This window comes from Lethenteron reissneri, chromosome 60 (assembly GCF_015708825.2).
Source record: "Lethenteron reissneri isolate LAM-NWPU_2019-01 chromosome 60, ASM1570882v1, whole genome shotgun sequence".
In the NCBI taxonomy this organism is placed as follows: Eukaryota; Metazoa; Chordata; class Hyperoartia; order Petromyzontiformes; family Petromyzontidae; genus Lethenteron; species Lethenteron reissneri.
The window spans coordinates 1,647,761-1,670,594 of record NC_083838.1 but is presented as its reverse complement, the minus strand read 5'-3'; the positions used below and the strand labels follow the sequence as shown (position 1 = coordinate 1,670,594).

At 53.9% G+C, this 22,834-nt stretch overlaps 2 protein-coding genes across 2 annotated transcripts; one reads left to right on the top strand and one right to left on the bottom strand.

The window, feature by feature from the left end:
* Positions 1-2,521: 2,521 nt before the first annotated feature.
* On the bottom strand, positions 2,522-15,902 carry LOC133357832 (mucin-2-like; the record flags this gene model as incomplete). Its single annotated transcript, XM_061575974.1, is given in 7 exon segments — positions 2,522-2,589; positions 4,282-4,567; positions 4,569-4,778; positions 14,389-14,499; positions 14,547-14,646; positions 15,170-15,538; positions 15,589-15,902. Coding segments are annotated over 7 exon segments (1,458 nt in total), but the record flags the coding sequence as incomplete, so codon positions are not given.
* Positions 15,903-20,250: 4,348 nt separating this feature from the next.
* LOC133357949 (myb-like protein Q) lies at positions 20,251-22,457 on the top strand. Its single transcript, XM_061576155.1, has one exon. The coding sequence runs from the start codon at positions 20,437-20,439 to the stop codon at positions 21,682-21,684; it is 1,248 nt and encodes a 415-aa protein (XP_061432139.1). The 5' UTR covers positions 20,251-20,436; the 3' UTR covers positions 21,685-22,457.
* Positions 22,458-22,834: the final 377 nt, after the last annotated feature.

Here is a 22,834-nt window from a genome sequence, read left to right as displayed (position 1 = left end):
TGTAAATGTTGTGGCTTGGCTCTCCAACATACAACCGGTGTGGTGTACTAGTATACTACACTATACACTACACTATACACTACACTACTATACACTATACACTACTATACATTACACTATACACTACACTATACTACTATATACTACACTATAGACTACACTACTATACACTCCACTGTACACTATACACTACTATACACTACACTATACACTACTATACACTATACACTACTATACACTACATTACTATACACGACACACTACACTACTATACACTACACTTATATACTGCACTATACACTACTATATACTACACACTACTATACACTACAATACACTACACTACTATACACTACACTACTATTCACTACACACTAGTGCTGTACTAGTGACGAATTGGCCACGTGCTGTTTTACGTGACAACCCTCACTATTCGGCTGTGTCGGGTGGTGGCGGGTGTTAACGTTACCGGGCCCGGCCACCAGATGGTGGACGCGGCGTTCATGCAGTGGACTGCACAGAGAGAGAGAGACACGTGAACTCCAAATACACAGCAGCAGGCGTCGTCAAGGTCTGGATAGAGCCCACGCCCTCCTCCATACCAGGCGAGGTAGTTAACATCTAGCCACCGTGATGATGAGAGAGAGAGACACGCAAACTACAAATATACAGCAGCAGGCGTCTTCAGGGTCGGGATCGAACCCACCACCTCCTGTACACCAGGCGAGGTAGTTAAAATCTCCTAGCCACCGTGATGATGATGATGAGCGAGACACGCAAACTCCAAATATACAGCAGCAGGCATCGTCAGGGTCGGGATCGAACCCACGACCTCCTGCACACCAGGCGAGGTAGTTAACATCTCCTAGCCACCGTGATGATGATGATGAGCGAGACACGCAAACTCCAAATATACAGCAGCAGGCATCGTCAGGGTCTGGATCGAACCCACGACTTCCTGCACACCAGGCGAGGTAGTTAACATCTCCTGGCCACCGTGGCGTTCAAGGTCCACATACACACCCACAAACTCTGACAGGCGACATTCTGTCACGGGACCATTTACCAGACTCGTGAGCGAGCACATGTGAAGGGCAGAAGCGGTCACGCGAGTGGGTGGGTGGCCGTCGCCATGACCCGGCCGCCTTTGTCTCCCTAACGGCGGCGATTACACACCGCACCAGGTACTCGTTTGAGAGAGATATAGGAAGATGAGCACGTTGCATTCAGGAATTATTGATCTCCATCCAGCAGTGGATATACCATGGTGGTAGTGATTACACTGAGGAACACGTGGGGTAGAGACATCACCAACACCACATTGATCACCCAGCAGTGGATAGACCATGGTGATGGTGATTACACTGAGGAACACGTGGGGTAGATACATCACCAACACCACATTGATCACCCAGTAGTGGATATACCATGGTGATGGTGATTACACTGAGGAACACGTGGGGTAGAGACGTCACCAACATCACATTGATCACCCAGTAGTGGATATACCATGGTGGTGGTGATTACACTGAGGATCAAGTGGGGTAGAGACATCACCACCACCACATTGATCACCCAGTAGTGGATATACCATGGTGGTGGTGATTACACTGAGGATCAAGTGGGGTAGAGACATCACCACCACCACATTGATCACCCAGTAGTGGATATACCATGGTGATGGTGATTGCACTGAGGAGCACGTGGGGTAGAGACGTCACCACCATCACATTGATCACCCAGTAGTGGATATACCATGGTGATGGTGATTGCACTGAGGAGCACGTGGGGTAGAGGCGTCACCACCATCACATTGATCACCCAGCAGTAGATATACCATGGTGGTGTTGGTGGTGATTGCACTGAGGAGCACGTGGGGTAGAGGCGTCACCACCATCCACAGCGCTGAGAGGAGTGGGACCTGGGCAGGACGTCGTCACGGCCAGAAAGTGACGATGATGACGATGGCGATGATGATGGTGATGATGATGGCGATTACCATGATGATGACGACGATGAGCATGATGATGATGATGACGATTACCATGATGATGACGATGACCAAGATGATGACCATGATGATGATGACGATGATGATGACCATGATGATGATGACGATTACCATGATGATGACCATGATGATGATGATGATGACGATTACCATGATGATGACGATGACCAAGATGATGACCATGATGATGATGACGATGATGATGACCATGATGATGACGATGACCATGATGATGATGACGACGATGATGGTGATGATGGCGATGATGACGATGATGATGATGACGATGATGATGATGATGACGATGACGATGATGACGATGATGACGATGATGATGATGACGATGATGATGACCATAATGATGACGATGATGATGATGGTGACGATGATCCAACGATGGTCGAGACTCATCACAGAGCGGCAAGCCGAGCGGTCACCCAAAGGGGAGACGGAGCGACGGAATCCAACCCCCAACGCGAAGCCCCGTGACCCACAACGCGCCAAGCCCCTTCACCCCCCCCGCACGTGAACTCCCTGAGCCCCATGGAACTCCGCAGCGTGGCCCCTGAGCCTGAACCCTGCAGCACAGAGACCACGGCCACAACCCACAGAGCCACAACCCGCAGGGCCACAACCCGCAGAGCCACGGCCACAACCAACAGAGCCACAACCAACAGAGCCACAACCCACAGAGCCACAACCCACAGAGCCACAACCAACAGAGCCACTACCCACAGAGCCACAACCAACAGAGCCACAACCCACAGAGCCACAACCAACAGTGCCACAACCCACAGAGCCACAACCAACAGTGCCACAACCCACAGAGCCACAACCCACAGAGCCACAACCAACAGAGCCACAACCCACAGAGCCACAACCCACAGAGCCACAACCAACAGAGCCACAACCCACAGAGCCACAACCAACAGTGCCACAACCCACAGAGCCACAACCTACAGAGTCACAACCAACAGTGCCACAACCCACAGAGCCACAACCCACAGAGTCACAACCAACAGTGCCACAACCCACAGAGCCACAACCAACAGAGCCACAACCAACAGAGCCACTACCCACAGAGCCACAACCAACAGAGTCACAACCAACAGAGCCACAACCCACAGAGCCACAACCCACAGAGCCACAACCAACAGAGCCACAACCCACAGAGCCACAACCAACAGAGCCACAACCCACAGAGCCACAACCAACAGAGTCACAACCAACAGAGCCACAACCCACAGAGCCACAACCCACAGAGCCACAACCAACAGAGCCACAACCCACAGAGCCACAACCAACAGTGCCACAACCCACAGAGCCACAACCTACAGAGTCACAACCAACAGAGCCACAACCCACAGAGCCACAACCCACAGAGCCACAACCAACAGTGCCACAACCCACAGAGCCACAACCAACAGTGCCACAACCCACAGAGCCACAACCAACAGTGCCACAACCAACAGAGCCACAACCCACAGAGCCACAACCAACAGTGCCACAACCCACAGAGCCACAACCAACAGTGCCACAACCCACAGAGCCACAACCAACAGAGCCACAACCCACAGAGCCACAACCCACAGAGCCACAACCAACAGAGCCACAACCCACAGAGCCACAACCAACAGAGCCACAACCCACAGAGCCACAACCCACAGAGCCACAACCAACAGAGCCACAACCCACAGTGCCACAACCCACAGTGCCACAACCCACAGAGCCACAACCCACAGAGCCACAACCAACAGAGCCACAACCCACAGAGCCACAACCAACAGTGCCACAACCCACAGAGCCACAACCCACAGTGCCACAACCCACAGAGCCACAACCAACAGAGCCACAACCCACAGAGCCACAACCAACAGTGCCACAACCCACAGAGCCACAACCCACAGTGCCACAACCCACAGAGCCACAACCAACAGAGCCACAACCCACAGAGCCACAACCAACAGTGCCACAACCCACAGAGCCACAACCCACAGTGCCACAACCCACAGAGCTCTCAACACTCCTGGAGCCAGCGAACCGCTCCGAGAGACGGCAACTCGTGTGAGAGGTGGGGGGGGGGAGATGGGAGATAGGGAGAGGGGGGAGAGATAAGCAGAGAGATGTTAAAGAGGGGGGGGGAGATAGGGAGGGGGGTGAGAGGTAAGAGAGGGGGGGAGATAGGGAGAGGGGGGGAGAGGTGAGAGAGAGGTAAGAGAGAGGGGGGAGGGAGAGAGATAAGGGGAGGGGGGAGGGGGGGGAAATGGGGCAAGGTGATGTTGGGGTGTGTGAGAGAGTGGAGGATGTGAGTTTGGTGGTGGTGGTGTTAGTGGTGGTGGTGATGGTGATAGTGGTGATGGTGATAGTGGTGATGGTGGTGGTAGTGATGGTAGTGGTGGTGATGGTGGTGGTAGAGATGGTGATGGTGGTGATGGTGATGGTGGTGGGTGGTGGTAGAGATGGTGATGGTGGTGATGGTGGTGGTGATGGTGGTGATGGTAGTGGTGGTGATGGTGGTGGTAGAGATGGTGATGGTGGTGATGGTGATGGTGGTGGGTGATGGTAGTGGTGGTGATGGTGGTGATGGTGGTGCTGCTGGTAGTGGTGGTGTATCGGTAGTTGTGGTGGTAGTGGTGGTGGCAGTGGTGATATCGGTGGTTGTGGTGTTAGTGGTAGTAGCGATGGTAGTGGTGGTAGTGGTGGTTGTTGTGGCGGTGGTGGCGGCGGTGGTGGTGGTAGCGGTGGTTGCGGTGGTTGTGGTGGTAGTGGTGGTAGTGGTGGTTGCGGTGGTAGTGGTGGTTGTTGTGGCGGTGGTGGTTGTGGTGGTAGTGGTAGTTGCGGTGGAAGCGTTAATAGTGGTGGTAGTGGTGGTTGTTGTGGCGGTGGTGGCGGTGGTGGTGTTCGTAGCGTTAGTTGTGGTGGCAGCGTTAACAGCGGTGGTAGTGGTGGTGGTAGCGGTGGTTGTGGTGGTAGTGGTGGTGGTTGCGGTGGTAGTGGTGGTAGCGGTGGTTGTGGTAGTAGCAGTGGTAGTAGCAGTGGTAGCGGTGGTTGTGGTGGTAGCAGTGGTAGTAGTGGTGGTGGTTGTGGTATTGGTGGTGGTTGTGTTCAGGGTTCCGGTTATCAGGTCAGCAGGTGACAGCTCACCCGCTGAGTCAGGTGAGTCACGTGAGAGGGGAGGGAGGGAGGGGTGAAGGAATTCAGCCAATGCAGGTGATGTTCCATGACGTCACGGCCTCAGGTGTGGAGGCCAGTTATGTTCACAAACGCGCCCACGCGATCGGATTCTGGGCAAAGCTTTCTAAAAATAGACGCGGGGCCTGCTAAAAATAGAGGCATGGTGGAGAGGCAAAGTGGACGGGTGGAGATACAAGAAGATAGGTAGGGAGAAAGGCAGGTAAACGCGAACTCTTACACTACACTACCTCATTGGAACCTCATTTGGCAGTAAAAAATATGATAATTGGTTTTTGACCCTTCTATCTGGCAACAAAACTGAAGCCTTTTTTTTTTATTCCTTTATATTAAGTTCGCTTGCTTGCTTGCGTGCTTGCGTGCTTGCTTGCTTACGACCGTGCAAATCTTTCGGTCGTTTGTAACCCACTTCCCGTGATCCAATCGAGCTGACGTTTTCCACACAGACTCGTTGTGCGTGACAATTAATTTTCGTGAAAAACAATTTGCTAAATTTTACACTATTTAGGGAAAAATAAATAAATATTTAATTACCAATTGCTTAATGCTGGCAGACAATCATCTGACCCATAGGTGGCAGCCATCTCAAGCGAGAGGACGAGAGGACTCTAGCCGCCACGCATATACAGGATTTAGAGTGAAAAACTTTGTTTTTACGGGTTAATTTTTTCAGATGAGTGCGCCTTTGGCGTCATCTGGTCCAACACCATGTGAGACTAGGCTCTAAGGAAAGCTGTCTCGGGTGTGGACCAATCAACTTCAAGGACAGTGAATATCATTTTCAGAGTTATGTTTTTTGTTTGCATTATGACTGCAGGTATTGTGGACTATGCATACATGACTCCTCGTACAAAAGGTGTCAGTTTTGTTGCCAGATAGAAGGGTAAAAAAACAATTATCATATTTTTTACTGGCAAATGAGGCTCCAATGGTGTAAATGCTTACCCCGAGCTCTCATACTCTGATGGTACATTGTCTTTGAGTTGTGCGCCTTTTGGCGTCATCTGCTCCAACACCATGTGAGACTAGGCTCTAAGAAAAGCTGTCTCGGGTGTGGACCAATCAACTTCAAGGACAGTGCACATTATCAGAGTTATGTTTTTTGTTTGCATTATTACTGCAGGTATTGTGGTCTATGCAAACATGACTCCTCGTAAAAAAAGGTGTCAGTTTTGTTGCCAGATAGAAGGGTAAAAAACCAATTATCACTACACTACCTCTTACACTACACTACCTCTTACACTACACTACCCCTTACACTACACTACCTCTTACACTACACTACCTCTTACACTACACTACCCCTTACACTACACTACCCCTTACACTACACTACCTCTTACACTACACTACCCCTTACACTACACTACCCCTTACACTACACTACCTCTTACACTACACTACCCCTTACACTACACTACATCTAACACTACACTACCTCTTACACTACACTACCTCTTACACTACACTACCTCTTACACTACACTACCCCTTACACTACACTACCTCTTACACTACACTACCTCTTACACTACACTACCCCTTACACTACACTACCTCTTACACTACACTACATCTAACACTACACTACCTCTTACACTACACTACCTCTTACACTACACTACCTCTTACACTGCACTACATCTAACACTACACTACCTCTTACACTACACTACCCCTTACACTACACTACCCCTTACACTACACTACCTCTTACACTACACTACCCCTTACACTACACTACCCCTTACACTACACTACCGCTTACACTACACTACCCCTTACACTACACTACCCCTTACACTACACTACCTCTTACACTACACTACCCCTTACACTACACTACCTCTTACACTACACTACCCCTTACACTACACTACCTCTTACACTACACTACCGCTTACACTACACTACCCCTTACACTACACTACCTCTTACACTACACTACCCCTTACACTACACTACCTCTTACACTACACTACCCCTTACACTACACTACCCCTTACACTACACTACCTCTTACACTACACTACCCCTTACACTACACTACCTCTTACACTACACTACCTCTTACACTACACTACCCCTTACACTACACTACCTCTTACACTACACTACCTCTTACACTACACTACCTCTTACACTACACTACATCTAACACTACACTACCTCTTACACTACACTACCCCTTACACTACACTACCTCTTACACTACACTACCGCTTACACTACACTACCTCTTACACTACACTACCTCTTACACTACACTACATCTAACACTACACTACCTCTTACACTACACTACCCCTTACACTACACTACCCCTTACACTACACTACCTCTTACACTACACTACCCCTTACACTACACTACCCCTTACACTACACTACCGCTTACACTACACTACCCCTTACACTACACTACCCCTTACACTACACTACCTCTTACACTACACTACCTCTTACACTACACTACATCTAACACTACACTACCTCTTACACTACACTACCCCTAACACTACACTACCTCTTACACTACACTACCTCTTACACTACACTACCCCTTACACTACCTCTTACACTACACTACCGCTTACACTACACTACATCTAACACTACACTACATCTTACACTACACTACCTCTTACACTACACTACCCCTTACACTACACTACCTCTTACACTACACTACCGCTTACACTACACTACATCTAACACTACACTACATCTTACACTACACTACATCTTACACTACACTACCTCTTACACTACACTACCTCTTACACTACACTACCCCTTACACTACACTACCTCTTACACTACACTACCTCTTACACTACACTACATCTAACACTACACTACCTCTTACACTACACTACCTCTTACACTACACTACCTCTTACACTACACTACCTCTTACACTACACTACCCCTTACACTACACTACCTCTTACACTACACTACCTCTTACACTACACTACCCCTTACACTACACTACCTCTTACACTACACGACCCCTAACACTAACCCTGTGTCCTCACTCACATCGCCATTGTGGAACCTGTGATGACCCGGGCATTTTTGCAGCGATACGAAATAACAAAGGTCCCCCGTGTAGCCCACACAGGGCTGTTGGGGCAAGTGCTGTTAGCGAGCAGCAGCCGGCACTGTAGCACACGAGGGGGTGGGTGGCCAGCACCACGCCCGGCCGCCTTTGTCTCCCCAACAGATCACGCACCAAGCACTCATTTGAGGCCGAGTCGAGCTAAGGGAAGCCCGGGACCAGTGTTAGTAATGGCCGTGAGCGGGATTTGAAGTTAGAGGGCGGTGGGGTGGGAGGGTCACCGGGTTCGTAGCGTAGTGCGCTAACCGCTGCGCCACCGCTCCCCCCCCACCACCACCAACAACAACGATGCACGTGGTTGGGTCAACACGTGACCGGGTCAACACGTGACCGGGTCAACACGTGACCGGGTCAACACGTGGCCGGGTCAACACGTGACCGGGTCAACACGTGACCGGGTCAACACGTGGCTGGGTCTACACGTGACCGGGTCAACACGTGTTTGAGTCAACACGTGGCTGGGTCAACACGTGACCGGGTCAACACGTGACCGGGTCAACACGTGACCAGGTCATCACGTGGTTGGGTCAACACGTGACCGGGTCAACACGTGACCGGGTCAACACGTGGCTGGGTCTACACGTGACCGGGTCAACACGTGTTTGGGTCAACACGTGGCTGGGTCAACACGTGACCGGGTCAACACGTGACCGGGTCAACACGTGTTTGGGTCAACACGTGGCTGGGTCAGCACGTGGCTGGGTCAACACGTGACCGGGTCAGCACGTGGCTGGGTCAACACGTGACCGGGTCATCACGTGTTTGGGTCAACACGTGGTTGGGTCAACACGTGACCGGGTCAGCACGTGGCTGGGTCAGCACGTGGCTGGGTCAGCACGTGGTTGGGTCAGCACGTGGCTGGGTCAGCACGTGGCTGGGTCAGCACGTGACCGGGTCAACACGTGGCTGGGTCAGCACGTGGCTGGGTCAGCACGTGGCTGGGTCAGCACGTGTTTGGGTCAACACGTGGTTGGGTCAACACGTGACCGGGTCAGCACGTGGCTGGGTCAGCACGTGGTTGGGTCAGCACGTGGCTGGGTCAGCACGTGGCTGGGTCAGCACGTGACCGGGTCAACACGTGGCTGGGTCAGCACGTGGCTGGGTCAGCACGTGGCTGGGTCAACACGTGGCTGGGTCAGCACGTGGCTGGGTCAGCACGTGGCTGGGTCAGCACGTGGCTGGGTCAACACGTGGCTGGGTCAGCACGTGGCTGGGTCAGCACGTGGCTGGGTCAACACGTGGCTGGGTCAACACGTGGCTGGGTCAGCACGTGGCTGGGTCAGCACGTGGCTGGGTCAACACGTGGCTGGGTCAGCACGTGGCTGGGTCAGCACGTGACCGGGTCAACACGTGGCTGGGTCAGCACGTGGTTGGGTCAGCACGTGGTTGGGTCAACACGTGGCTGGGTCAGCACGTGGCTGGGTCAGCACGTGGCTGGGTCAACACGTGGCTGGGTCAACACGTGGCTGGGTCAGCACGTGACCGGGTCAGCACGTGGTTGGGTCAGCACGTGGTTGGGTCAGCACGTGACCGGGTCAACACGTGGCTGGGTCAGCACGTGACCGGGTCAGCACGTGGTTGGGTCAGCACGTGACCGGGTCAGCACGTGGCTGGGTCAGCACGTGGCTGGGTCAGCACGTGACCGGGTCAATACGTGGTTGGGTCAACACGTGACCGGGTCAACACGTGGTTGGGTCAAGTTTCAAATTTCATGTATTAGGTGTAGCCCTGTGAGCCATTCGGCTCTTGAATCGGGTGCAACCGCAACAAACAAACAAAAAAACAAAAACATGAGCAAGAAAACCTCTTCAAGTGACTAAGTGCAAACAGAAAATCCAAGAAAAGACAGCAAAATATTGCAGAAAAAGCACCGTACACCAACACTGTGTGCAAAAATTCCAGTGGGATGCAAGTCAAACAACAACAACAACCACAAGACAACTTAGATTAAGACCATCAGTCTAACTCCGTACTACAACAAACACACATGGCCAAACCGAACAACTTTTCAAAAATCATCAAAATAAAGCCATAAAAGCAATGAAACAGCAGTGATCATAGGAACTGTGACCGAATTTTCACATTTGAACGACGTAAACAACATGCACCACCAAACTCTGCAGCCAGTTTATACCGCGAGACTCACGGCACATCGACCGATCGCTTGCTCAGCTCAGCACGGCTCAAGTCACATGAAGGTCAACAATCTCGCCCACGTGGCCTGAACTTCTGTTACAACCTCGAAGCCGCAATTATCTCGGCTCGCCTCCGAGCGCACCGCTGCCGACAATTCCGTGCTATTGTTAGCGTACCTGTCTGCAGGTGAGTGCCTGTTGTGAGCGAGTGTACCGGACATAGCATCGTCTATTAATAGCACCACCGATTTTGTCTATTCTTAGACGAGGGTTGGTGGGGGGCCTATGCTTTAGGCTCCATCTGTAGCAACCCCCACCCCCCCATTGCCCGGGGTTGCGACTAAAGATAGGCACGTGACGTCAAGCGAAGGTTTATTAATAGAACGGAAACAATCAACGTCAGGCGCGGCGAGAGGAAACGCCGAGATGCGACAAGACGGAAGGCGTGGAATGAGGGCGGGCAGGTGCATAGGTGTGTGTGTGCGTGTGTGTGTGTAGGTGTGTGTGTGTGTGGAGGTGTGTGTAGGTGTGTAGGTGTGTGTGTGTGTGGAGGTGTGTGTGTAGGTGTGGAATAGGTGCGGACAGGTGCATAGGTGTGTGTTTGTAGGTGTGTGTGTGTAGGTGTGTGTTTGTAGGTGAATAGGTGTGTGTTTGTAGGCGTGGAGGTGTGTGGAGGTGTGTTAGTGTGTAGGTGTGTGTGTTTGTAGGTGTGTAGGGGTGTGTAGGTGTATAGGTGTGTGTGTGTAGGTGTGTGTGTTTGTAGATGTGTATTTGTAGGTGTGTAGGTGTGTGTTCGTGTAGGTGTGTGTGTAGGTGTGTGTGTGTGTAGGTGTGTGTATAGGTGTGTGTAGGTGTGTGTGTAGGGGTGTGTAGGTGTGTGTATGTAAATGTGTGTTTGTAGGTGTGTAGGTGTGTGTGTAGGTGTGGAGGAGAGTGTTTGTAGGTGTGTATGTGTGTTGGTGTGTGTAGGTGTGTGTGTAGGTGTGTGTAGGGGGTGTAGGTGTGTGTAGGTGTGTGGGCAGTGTGCTCATGACCTGCTCCGGTTTAACAGCAGAGGTCTCCGAATCAGTCGAGCGGCAATATCTTTTCATCGGTTGTGTAACGCTATGTGGAAGCTACCTGGTCTGTCGCACGAAGCTTCAGGTCTTCTCGGCCACAGTCATTCCCTCCCTTCCCTACGCTTGCAAAACGTGGACCCCCCAAATGGAACATCTTCGCCGGTTAGAAAAATTTAGTCTGGCCTGCCTACGATCTATCCTGGGTTTAACCAGGCTGGATTGTGTGAGGAGCTCACATATCCTTGAAAGATCTGGACAAAGTCCCATCGGTGAGCTCTTCCGGCAGGCAAGGCTGCGTTGGCTGGGTCATGTAGCCCGTATGAAGGCTGCGTTGGCTGGGTCATGTAGCCCGCATGCCCAGCCACCGCATGCCTAAACAGCTTTTGTTCGGCCGGACAGAGGGGGCTAAACGAGCGCGGTACGGGCTAGAGAAGAGATGGAGTGATGTGGTACAGGAGGACGTGGAGCTGAGTGTACTTGCCGATGACTGCTACCAGCGGTGTCAAGATCGGCCTCTGTGGAGGAGGCTCGTGAAGGACGCTACTGGGCAGTTGGAGGCAGTCGCCCTCCAACAACAACGGAGGGCGGAGGAGCGACGCTCACAACAACGAGCGGAGCGCCGGGTGGCTAAAGCGCAGCAAATTGGCACAGTAGGAGGTACAGCTGGTGGTGCATCAGCCAGTCATCTCGGTCATCTCGGTCAGTCGACCCGTGGCACCTGGGTCTGCCCCGTGACCTCCTGCCAGCGGGCGTTCGACACTCCACGTGGCCTCAAGGTGCACATGGCCTGGCACAAACGTCGTGATGACGTCACCGCCACTTAGTGGCGAATGGCGGTTGTTGTGTGTGTGTGTAGGTGTGTGTGTAGGTGTGTCGGTGTGTGTGTGTGTAGGTGTGTATGAGTGTTGGTGTGTGTAAGGTGTGTGTGTATGTAGGTGTGTGTGTGTGTAGGAGTGTTCGTGTGTGTGTATAGGTGTGTGTGTGTCAGTGTGTGTGTGTAAGTGTGTGTAGGTGTGTGTGTGTAGGTGTGTGTGTGTCAGTGTGTGTGTAAGTGTGTGTAGGTGTGTGTGTGTAGGTGTGTGTGTGTCAGTGTGTGTGTGTAAGTGTGTGTAGGTGTGTGTGTGTAGGTGTGTGTGTGTCAGTGTGTGTGTGTAAGTGTGTGTAGGTGTGTGTGTGTAGGTGTGTGTGTGTCGGAGTATGTGTGTCGGAGTGTGTGTGTGTGAGTGTTGGTGTGTGTGTAGGAGTGTAGGTGTGTGTGTATAGGTGTTTGTGTGTGTTGGTGTGTGTGTGTAAGGTGTGTGTGTGTAGGAGTGTAGGTGTGTGTATAGGTGTTTGTGTGTGTTGGTGTGTGTGTGTAAGGTGTGTGTGTGTAGGTGTGTGTAAGGTGTGTGTGTAGGTGTGTAGGTGTGTGTAGGTGTGTGTGTGTGTGTAGGTGTGTGTGTGTAAGGTGTGTGTGTGTAGGAGTGATGGTGTGTAGGTGTGTGTGGTGTAGGTGTGTGTAGGTGTGTGTAAGGTGTGTGTGTGTCCCTTGTGGTGAGCGGTGGTGTAGCGGTTTAGCGCGCTGCACTACGAACCTGGCGACCCGGGTTCCTTTGAAATCCCGGACTAATTTTGACCTCTAACCCCACTGGAATCGGACCTCTCTCTGTCTCCTTACCTGTCTCCTTACCTGTTGATCTGTCTGTCTCCTTACCTGTCTCCTTACCTGTCTCCTTACCTGTCTCCTTACCTGTCTATCTGTCTGTCTCCTTACCTGTCTCCTTACCTGTCTCCTTACCTGTATCCTTACCTGTCGATCTGTCTGTCTCCTTACCTGTCTTCTTACCTGTCTATCTGTCTGTCTAACGCATTTCTTTCCAACTGCTTTTCGTGTTGTTATCCTACGGCAGGGTACGTACGGTGCTAAATAAGTTCAACATATGTACATCATCAGCACCGCCGCCACTATCACATTTAACAGCACCATCACCAACTACCATCACCAACACCATCACCAACTACCATCACCAACACCATCACCAACAGCATCACCAACACCAGCACCAACTACCATCACCAACACCAGCACCAACTACCATCACCAACACCATCACCACAACCATCACCAACACCAGCACCACGCCCGGCCGCCTTTGTCTCCCCAGTTTTTCCATTCGCCACGGGTTTTTATCTTCGGTGGGGGGAGGAGGAGGAGGGGTGGGTTACCAAAGACACAAGCGCTCCTCTCTCCCCACGTGTAGCCTACATAGACTGCAGGGGCAAGTGCTTTTAGCGAGCACCTATTGAGGCCGGCAGGTTGGGGGGGGGGGGCGAGCGTGTGTCAAGCCCCACTCCCGGCCGCCTTTGTCTCCCCGGGGCCGATACATTCGAGGGGTGCGGGTGTCTCTGATGCAGCGTGACCACTACCAGGCCCTGTCCACTAGGGGGCGCTGAGTGCGGCGGAGGAGATCGTGAGGTCGTGATTGTGAGATCAGTGAGATGGTGATTGTGAGATCAGTGAAATCGTGATTGTGAGATATGATTGTGAGATCGTGATTCTGAGATCGGCGAGATCGTGATTGTGTGATTCGTGAAATCATGATTGTAAGATCTTGCTGTTGCTTTGCTACCTTTCCCAAGTTTGGGAATAGATGTGTTTGTGCAACTTGAACTGCTGTGTACACACGTTCATCTAATTCTAGATTTGAAGCTTTCGTGACTGCAAGGATTCATATTCTTAGGTGTTTTCGGTAAAGTCACGTAGGTAAAACATTAAAATTAATAAAAGTAAAATAAAATAAAAATCACGACGTTTCGGAGGATTTGTTTACCTTTCCACACTTTGTACTCGTGTCGTATTTGTGTATTTGTGTGTTTGTGTGTTTGTTGTTGTGTTTGTTGTTGTTGTGGTTGTTGTTGTTGTTGTGGTTGTTGTTGTTGTGTTTGTTGTTGTTGTTGTGTTTGTTGTTGTGTTTTTTGTTGTTGTTGTGGTTGTTGTTGTGTTGTGTTGTTGTGTTGTTGTGTTTGTGGTTGCGTTGTTGTGGTTATTGTTGTTGTGTTTGTTGTTGTTGTGTTTGTTGTTGTTGTTGTGGTTGTTGTGGTTGTTGTTGTTGTGTTTGTTGTTGTTGTTGTGTTTGTGGTTGTTGTCGTTGTAACTTTCTGACGCCGTGCCCCGACTGGACATCCGTTGAAAAGAGCTTCATAGCTCATCGGATTCCTCCAGAATAAATACACACATTCTTATTCATGCATGTGTGTGTCAGTGAGGTTGATGCATTGGGCGAAGTTATGTTGTTGTAAGTTATTGGTTGGGGGAGAGAGATGATGATGATGGTGGTAGCGATGGTGGTGATTATAGTGATGATGATGGTGAGGGTGATGGTCGTGGTGGTGATGATGGTGATGATGATGATGGTGGTGATGAGGGTGGTGGTGGTGGTGCGGGTGGTGATGGTGGTGAGGGTGGTGATGGTGATGAGGGTGGTGGTGGTGGTGAGGGTGGTGAGGGTGGTGGTGGTAGTGGTGGTGGTGGTGAGGGTGGTGGTGGTGACGGTGGTGGTGGTGAGGGTGGTGATGGTGGTGGTGAGGGTGGTGGTGGTGATGAGGGTGGTGGTGGTGGTGCGGGTGGTGATGGTGGTGAGGGTGGTGATGGTGGTGAGGGTGGTGGTGATGAGGGTGGTGGTGATGGTGGTGGTGATGATGATGGTGGTGAGGGTGGTGGTGGTGGTGGTGAGGGTGATGGTGGTGATGAGGGTGGTGATGGTGGTGGTGAGGGTGGTGGTGGTGAGGGTGGTGGTGACGGTGGTGGTGGTGACGGTGGTGGTGAGGGTGGTGGTGGTGGTGGTGAGGGTGGTGGTGGTGGTGGTGAGGGTGGTGGTGGTGGTGGTGATGATGGTGGTGGTGGTGGTGAGGGTGGTGTGATGGTGGTGACCGTGGTGGTGAGGGTGGTGGTGGTGGTGGTGATGATGATGATGGTGGTTAGGGTGGTGATGGTGGTGAGGGTGGTGGTGGTGAGGGTGGTGAGGGTGGTGGTGGTGGTGATGATGATGGTGGTTAGGGTGGTGATGGTGGTGAGGGTGGTGGTGGGAGGGTGGTGGTGGTGAGGGTGGTGGTGGTGGTGAGGGTGGTGGTGGTGGTGAGGGTGGTGGTGGTGGTGAGGGTGGTGGTGGTGAGGGTGGTGGTGGTGGTGAGGGTGGTGGTGATGGTGGTGGTGGTGAGGGTGGTGAGGGTGGTGGTGATGATGATGGTGGTTAGGGTTGTGATGGTGGTGAGGGTGGTGGTGGTGAGGGTGGTGGTGGTGAGGGTGGTGGTGGTGAGGGTGGTGGTGGTGAGGGTGGTGGTGGTGAGGGTGGTGGTGATGGTGGTGGTGGTGGTGAGGGTGGTGGTGATAGTGATGGTGGTGAGGGTGGTGATGGTGGGTGGTGGTGACGGTGGTGGTGGTGGTGAGGGTGGTGGTGATGGTGGTGGTGGTGAGGGTGGTGGTGGTGGTGATGGTGGTGGTGGTGAGGTGGTGGTGGTGGGGTGGGTGGGTGGTGGTGGTGGTGGGGTGGTGGTGAGGGTGGTGGTGGGGTGGTGGTGGTGGTGTGGTGAGGGTGGTGGTGATGGTGGTGGTGGTGAGGGTGGTGGTGGTGGTGGTGGTGAGGGTGGTGGTGGTGGTGGTGGTGACGGTGGTGGTGGGAGAGGGAATTCCAGAGCGGAGCAGTGCGAGGGAAGAAGCAGAGAGAGGTGAGGCGACTTGCAGGTGTGGTGAGAGGGTGGGTGAGTTAGTGGGGGAGTAGGTGAGTGTGTGAGTGTGTGGGTCAGTGAGTGAGTGGGTGAGTTAGTGGGAGGGTGGGTGAGAGGGTGGGTGAGTTAGAGGGGAGTAGGTGAGTGTGTGAGTGTGTGGGTCAGTGAGTGAGTTAGTGGGAGGAGTGTGTGGATCAGTGAGTGAGTGGGTGAGTTAGTGGGAGGGTGGGTGAGAGGGTGGGTGAGTTAGTGGGGGAGTAGGTGAGGTGTGAGTGAGTGGGTGAGTTAGTGGGGGAGTAGGTGAGTGTGTGAGTGTGTGGGTGAGTTAGTGGGGGAGTAGGTGAGTGTGTGAGTGTGTGAGTGTGTGAGTGTGTGGGTCAGTGAGTGAGTGGGTGAGTTAGTGGGAGGGTGGGTGAGAGGGTGGGTGAGTTAGGGGGGAGTAGGTGAGTGTGTGAGAGGGTGGGTCAGTGAGTGAGTAGGTGAGTTAGTGGAGGAGTAGGTGAGTGTGTGAGTGTGTGGGTCAGTGAGTGAGTGGGTGGGTTAGTTAGTGGGGGAGTAGGTGAGTGTGTGAGTGTGTGGGTCAGTGAGTGAGTGAGTAGGGGAGTAGGTGAGTGTGTGGGTCAGTGAGTGAGTTAGTGGGAGAGTGGGTGAGTGGGTGAGTGGGTGAGTGTGTGAGTGTGTGGGTCAGTGAGTGAGTGGGTGAGTTAGTGGGGGAGTAGGTGAGTGTGTGAGAGGGTGGGTGAGTTAGTGGAGGAGTAGGTGAGTGTGTGAGTGTGTGGGTCAGTGAGTGAGTCGGTGAGTTAGTGGGGGAGTAGGTGAGTGTGTGGGTGGGTGGGTGAGTTAGTGGGGGAGTAGGTGAGTGTGTGAGAGGGTGGGTCAGTGAGTGAGTTAGTGGGAGAGTGGGTGAGTGGGTGGATGAGTGAGTCAGTGGGTGGGTGAGTGTGTGTGTGTGGGTCAGTGAGTGAGTGGGTGAGTGAATGAGTGAGTGTGTGAGTGTGTGGGTCAGTGAGTGGGTGAGTGAGTGGCAGGGTGGGTGAGTGGGTGGATGAGTGAGTCAGTGGTTGGGTGAGTAAGTTGATGAGCGAGTGGGTGGGTTATTGGGGGAGTAGGTGAGTGTGTGAGTGGGTAGGTGGGTCAGGGGGTAAGTGGGTGAGCGAATGAGTGAGTGGGTGAGTGAATCAGTGGGGGGGGGGGGGGGGTGAGTTGAGGAGCGAGTGAGTGAGTTCGTGGGTGAGTGTGTGAGTCGGTGGGTCAGTGAATGAGTGAGTGGGTGAGTGAATGAGTGGGTGAGTGGGTGAGTGTGTGGGTCAGTGAGTGAGTGTGTGAGTGTGTGGGTGGCTCAGTGGGTGAGTGTGAGTGGGTGGGTGAGTGGGTGGGTGAGTGAGTGGGTGGGTGAGTGGGTGGGTGGGTGGATGAGTGGGTGAGTGGGTGGATGAGTGGGTGAGTGGGTGGATGAGTGGGTGAGTGGGTGGATGAGTGGGTGGGTGAATGGGTGAGTGGGTGGATGAGTGGGTGAGTGGGTGGGTGAGTGGTGTGGGTGAGTGGGTGAGTGGGTGGGTGAGTGAGTTGGTGGGTGAGTGGGTGGGTGAATGAGTGGGTGAGTGGGTGGATGAGTGGGTGAGTGGGTGGATGAGTGGGTGAGTGGGTGGATGAGTGGGTGAGTGGGTGGGTGAGTGGGTGGATGAGTGGGTGAGTGGGTGGGTGAGTGAGTGGTTGCATGAGTGGGTGGGTGAGTGGGTGGGTGAGTGGGTGGGTCAGTGAGTTGGTGGGTGGGTGGGTGGGTGGATGAGTGGGTGAGTGGGTGGATGAGTGGGTGGGTGAGTGGGTGAGTGGGTGGGTGCTTGGGTGGGTGGGTGAGTGGTGGGGATGAGTGGGTGAGTGGGTGGGTGAGTGGGTGGGTGGGTGAGTGGGTGAGTGGGTGGGTGGGTGGGTGGGTGAGTGGGTGAGTGGGTGGGTGAGTGGGTGGGTGAGTGGGTGGGTGGGTGAGTTGGTGGGTGAGTGGGTGGGTGGATGAGTGGGTGAGTGGGTGGGTGAGTGGGTGGGTGGGTGAGTGGGTGAGTGGGTGGGTGAGTGGGTGGGTGAGTGGGTGGGTGGGTGAGTTGGTGGGTGAGTGGGGTGGGTGGATGAGTGGGTGAGTGGGTGGGTGAGTGGGTGGGTGGGTGAGTGGGTGAGTGGGTGGGTGAGTGGTTGAGTGAGTGTGTGTGGGTGTAAAAGGCCAAAGCGCCAGGCGACTGGCAACAGTGCAGTCAAACCACACCCGCCTCGGTTTGGAGGCGCTCATCTAGCAGTGGATTGGGAGAGGGGGGAGCGAGAGGGGGGCGAGGGAGGGAGTGAGAGGGGGGAGCGAGAGGGGGGAGCGAGAGAGGGGTGGACAGGGGGGGGCTCTGCGGCACCCCACGAGGCCACGATGCGAGTCCGTGACCTTGCCGGGCCAAACTCACCCGCTCACCCACTCACCCACCCGCTCGCTCGCTCGCTCGCTCACCCAATCGCTCACCCGCCCACTCACCAACTCACCCGCCCGCCCACCCGCTCACCAGCTCACCCACCAACTCACCCACCCACCCACACACCCACCCACACACTTACCCACTCACTCACCCACTCACCCACCCACCCACTCACCAACTCACCTTCCCACCCGCTCACCCGCCCTCTCACCCGCTCAAACAACTCACCCACACACTCACCCACTCACCCATCCACTCACCCACCCACCAATTTATCCACCCGCCCACTTACCAACTCACCTTCCCACCCGCTCACCCACCCGCTCACCCACCCGCTCACCCACCCGCTCACCCACCCGCTCACTCATCCACCCGCCAGCTCACCCACAGCTCACCCCACAGCTCACCTGGCCCACTCACCCCACAGCTCACCCGGCCCACTTCATACGCACAAACTGGTTAGGCGGGATCCGAGAGGGGCGAGGAGAGAGGGGGGAGAGAGAGAGAGAATGTGGACAGAGTGGAGAGGGAGATGGGGAGAGATGGGGGAGAGAGATGGGGGAGAGATGGGGGAGAGAGATGGGTGAGATGGTTGAAGTGGAGAGAGAGAATGTGGACAGAGTGGAGAGAGAGATGGGGGAGAGATGGGGGAGATGGAGGGGAGAGAGAGAGATAATGTGGACAGAGTGGAGAGAGATGGGGGAGAGATGGGGGAGAGAGATGGGGGAGAGATGGGGGAGAGATGGGGGAGAGAGATGGGGAGATGCTTGAAGTGAGAGAGAGATAAGAGGTTTCAGGGAGGAGGGGAGGGGGGGGAGATCTGTGGAGAGTTGGGAGATAGAGAGAAATCAGAGCGAGAGAGATGCATGCAGGAGAGTAGAGCGAGATGAGAGAGGGGGAGGAGGGGATAGAGGAGATATGAGAAACACGAACAGGAGATGTACAAAGATGGCTATAAATCGTGCAGCGAGACGAGGGACAGGGGGTGGAGATAGAGAGATGTGGGGAGTTGAGAGACGGGGGGACGTGTGGCCTGGGGTTGGGGTAGGAGCTGGGAAGATAATAGAGGAGATGGTTGGGGAGATAGGCAGAGGGATGTCTGACATCGAGGCGGATGTGAGTAGGAGATAGCCATGGGGAGATATACCCACAAAGATCATGGGATACACACACACACACACGTGGAGAGCGTAGGAGATGATAGAGAGAGATAGTGTGAGATAGGCAGAGGAAGATTGGCAGCAGGAGATTGACAGGGGGAGATGTGTGTGGTGGTGGTGGGGGGGGGAGATGGGCGAGGTAATGACGTCAATGGGGCATGAGCTGGAGGGGGTGGTGGTGGGGGTGGTGGTGAGTGGGGGTGGGGGCGAGTGGGGGGTGAGAGGGGAGAAAGAGGGGGCGAGTGGGTGGGCGAGCGAGTGGGGGAGGCGGTGACGATTCGGGTGGCGTGGGGTGATGGTGTAGGAGTGGTGGTGGTGGGTGGGTGGGGGTGTGGTTTGGTGATGATGGTTCGAGTGAGTGTGTGTGTGAGTGAGTGTGCTTGTGTTCACGCCCTCCGTCGGTATAAATGTGAGCTCCGTCACAGTCAAAATCGCACAGTCACTCGACGCAAAGTCTCGCGGAGTCGGTGTCATCGAGTTGCTGATCGTTGTTGATCATCTATTGCGACGTGAGTCTCACTCGACGTCTCCCTCCCCCCCATCTCCTGTCTCTCCTGCCTGCCTGCCTGCTCCCCCCACGTCTCCCGAATCGTCGCGGCCACGATGCGTCAGCACTCTCAGTTCGAGAGCCACAACTTCTACCACGAGATGGACGTGAGTCTCTCTGCGCAGGATCTCAAATCCGCCAATCTCGCCGCCTCCTCTTCATCCTCCTCGTCTGCAGCAGCAGCAGCTGGGGCTCCATCGGCACTTCATCATCATCAACAGCAGCAGCATCATCATCAGCAGCAGCAGCAGGTTACTGCCACTACGCTGATGCTTTTGAATGACAGTGCAAACTTGTCTTCGCTGGAGTCTTTGGGTCAGTTTCACCATCACCAGCAGCATCATCAGCAGCTGGGTGACGCGTACGAGAATTCCATCGACCTGAGCTCCTTCATCTCGCCCGAGGTGGGATCCGCAGCTCCGCATCAGCATCAGCAGCATCAGCAGGTGGTGGGAGGCACCTTCTCCGAGTTCTACGCCGACGAGTTTCTCGGCGACCTCTTCAAGAACGACGCCAAGTGCCACGGGGAGGCCGACGAGGCACCGCAGCAGCAGCAGCAGCAGGAGGAGGAGGTGGAAGAGGAGGAAGAGGCAATGGTCGATCGTAAGATGCAGCTGCACGAGATGCAGCAGCAGCAGCAGAGCCATCAACAGCTGCTCCTACACCAACAGCAGCAGCAGCAGCATCATCAGCAGCAGCTGTGTGACGATTCCGACGGATTTTTCTTCCATCACCAGAAGAGCCACAACCACCAGCAGCACCACCAGCAGCACCAGCAGCACGCTGCTAGTGGCGGATCGCTGCAATCGCTGCTGGGCTGTGACCCGCAGCTCGCCGAAACTCGCCTCGAGATGATCTTCGGAGGCAACCACGGACTCCCGATGTCCACCTCGACCACCGCTGGTGGCGCGACAGCTGCGAGTGGCGGCGTCGCGGGCGTGAGGATGGCGGTGGTGAAGATGGAGCCGAGCGAGGATGAGTCCGAGACGTCCTGTAGCGGTGGGACGCCGTCACCGGGCAAAGGTGGCAGCGGCGGTAGCGGCAGGAGAGGCGTCGGCGGTGGTGGCTCGGGCAAGCGGTGTCTTGACAAGGCGAGCGACGAGTATCGATTGAGGAGGCAGCGAAACAACCTGGCGGTACGTAAGAGTCGCGACAAGGCGAAGGTTCGATCCCAGGAGACGCAGAGTCGGGTGCTGCAGCTGTCAGCGGACAACGAGAGGCTGCGGAGACGGGAGGATCAACTCGTGCGCGAGATCACGGCGCTCCGAGCACTGTTCTCTGACCTGCAGAGTCAGCAGCATTGACGTGGTGGTGGTGGTGGTGATGGTGGTGGTGATGACCAACGTTGTGGAGGGTTGTCTAAGCGCGTCCGTGTGTGTCGGGCCCGGGTTGAGGACTTTGTTAGAACGTGGTGGTGGTGGTGGTGGGGTGGGTTGATGTGGGACTCGATGCGAAAGCGACAAGATCTGACCCCCCGAGTCTTGGATGTCTCCCCGCTTGGCGAGAGAGAGATGACTTCTCAGCAGCAGAAAGTGCCATGAAGATCCGCGGGCTGAGATGTCTCCCTCTGAGCGAGATGACTTCTCAACAACAGAACGCACCAAGAAGATCTGCGGACTGAGATGTCTCCCTCTGAGCGAGATGACTTCTCAACAACAGAACGCACCAAGAAGATCTGCGGACTGAGATGTCTCCCTCTGAGCGAGATGACTTCTCAACAACAGAACGCACCAAGAAGATCTGCGGGCTGAGATGTCTCTGAGCGAGATGACTTCTCAACAACAGAACGCACCAAGAAGATCTGCGGGCTGAGATGTCTCTGAGCGAGATGACTTCTCAACAACAGAACGCACCAAGAAGATCTGCGGGCTGAGATGTCTCTGAGCGAGATGACTTCTCAACAACAGAACGCACCAAGAAGATCTGCGGGCTGAGATGTATCTGAGCGAGATGACTTCTCAACAACAGAACGCACCAAGAAGATCTGCGGGCTGAGATGTCTCTGAGCGAGATGACTTCTCAACAACAGAACGCACCAAGAAGATCTGCGGGCTGAGATGTCTCTGAGCGAGATGACTTCTCAACAACAGAACGCACCAAGAAGATCTGCGGGCTGAGATGTCTCCCTCTGAGCGAGATGACTTCATGGACACACTCGTAACGCCGTCAATTGTGGACTTCGAATCTGAAACTCCTCTTGTTTCACACGACGAGGAGAATGAGGAGGTCGCGCCCGTCACAAGTTGTGTGACTCTTAATGGACAATCTCCGATTGTGATGTTTGTATGATGATGATGATGATAGATGTATATTGTATATATGTGTGTGTGGGATATCGACCGTGTTGTCTTAATAATAATCATGTGTAGATTTATTTTCTGTAGCTGATGAAGATTATTGCACTTGAAATATAGCAATCTTGGCTGCTGATGGCGATGATGGTAGTGGTGATGG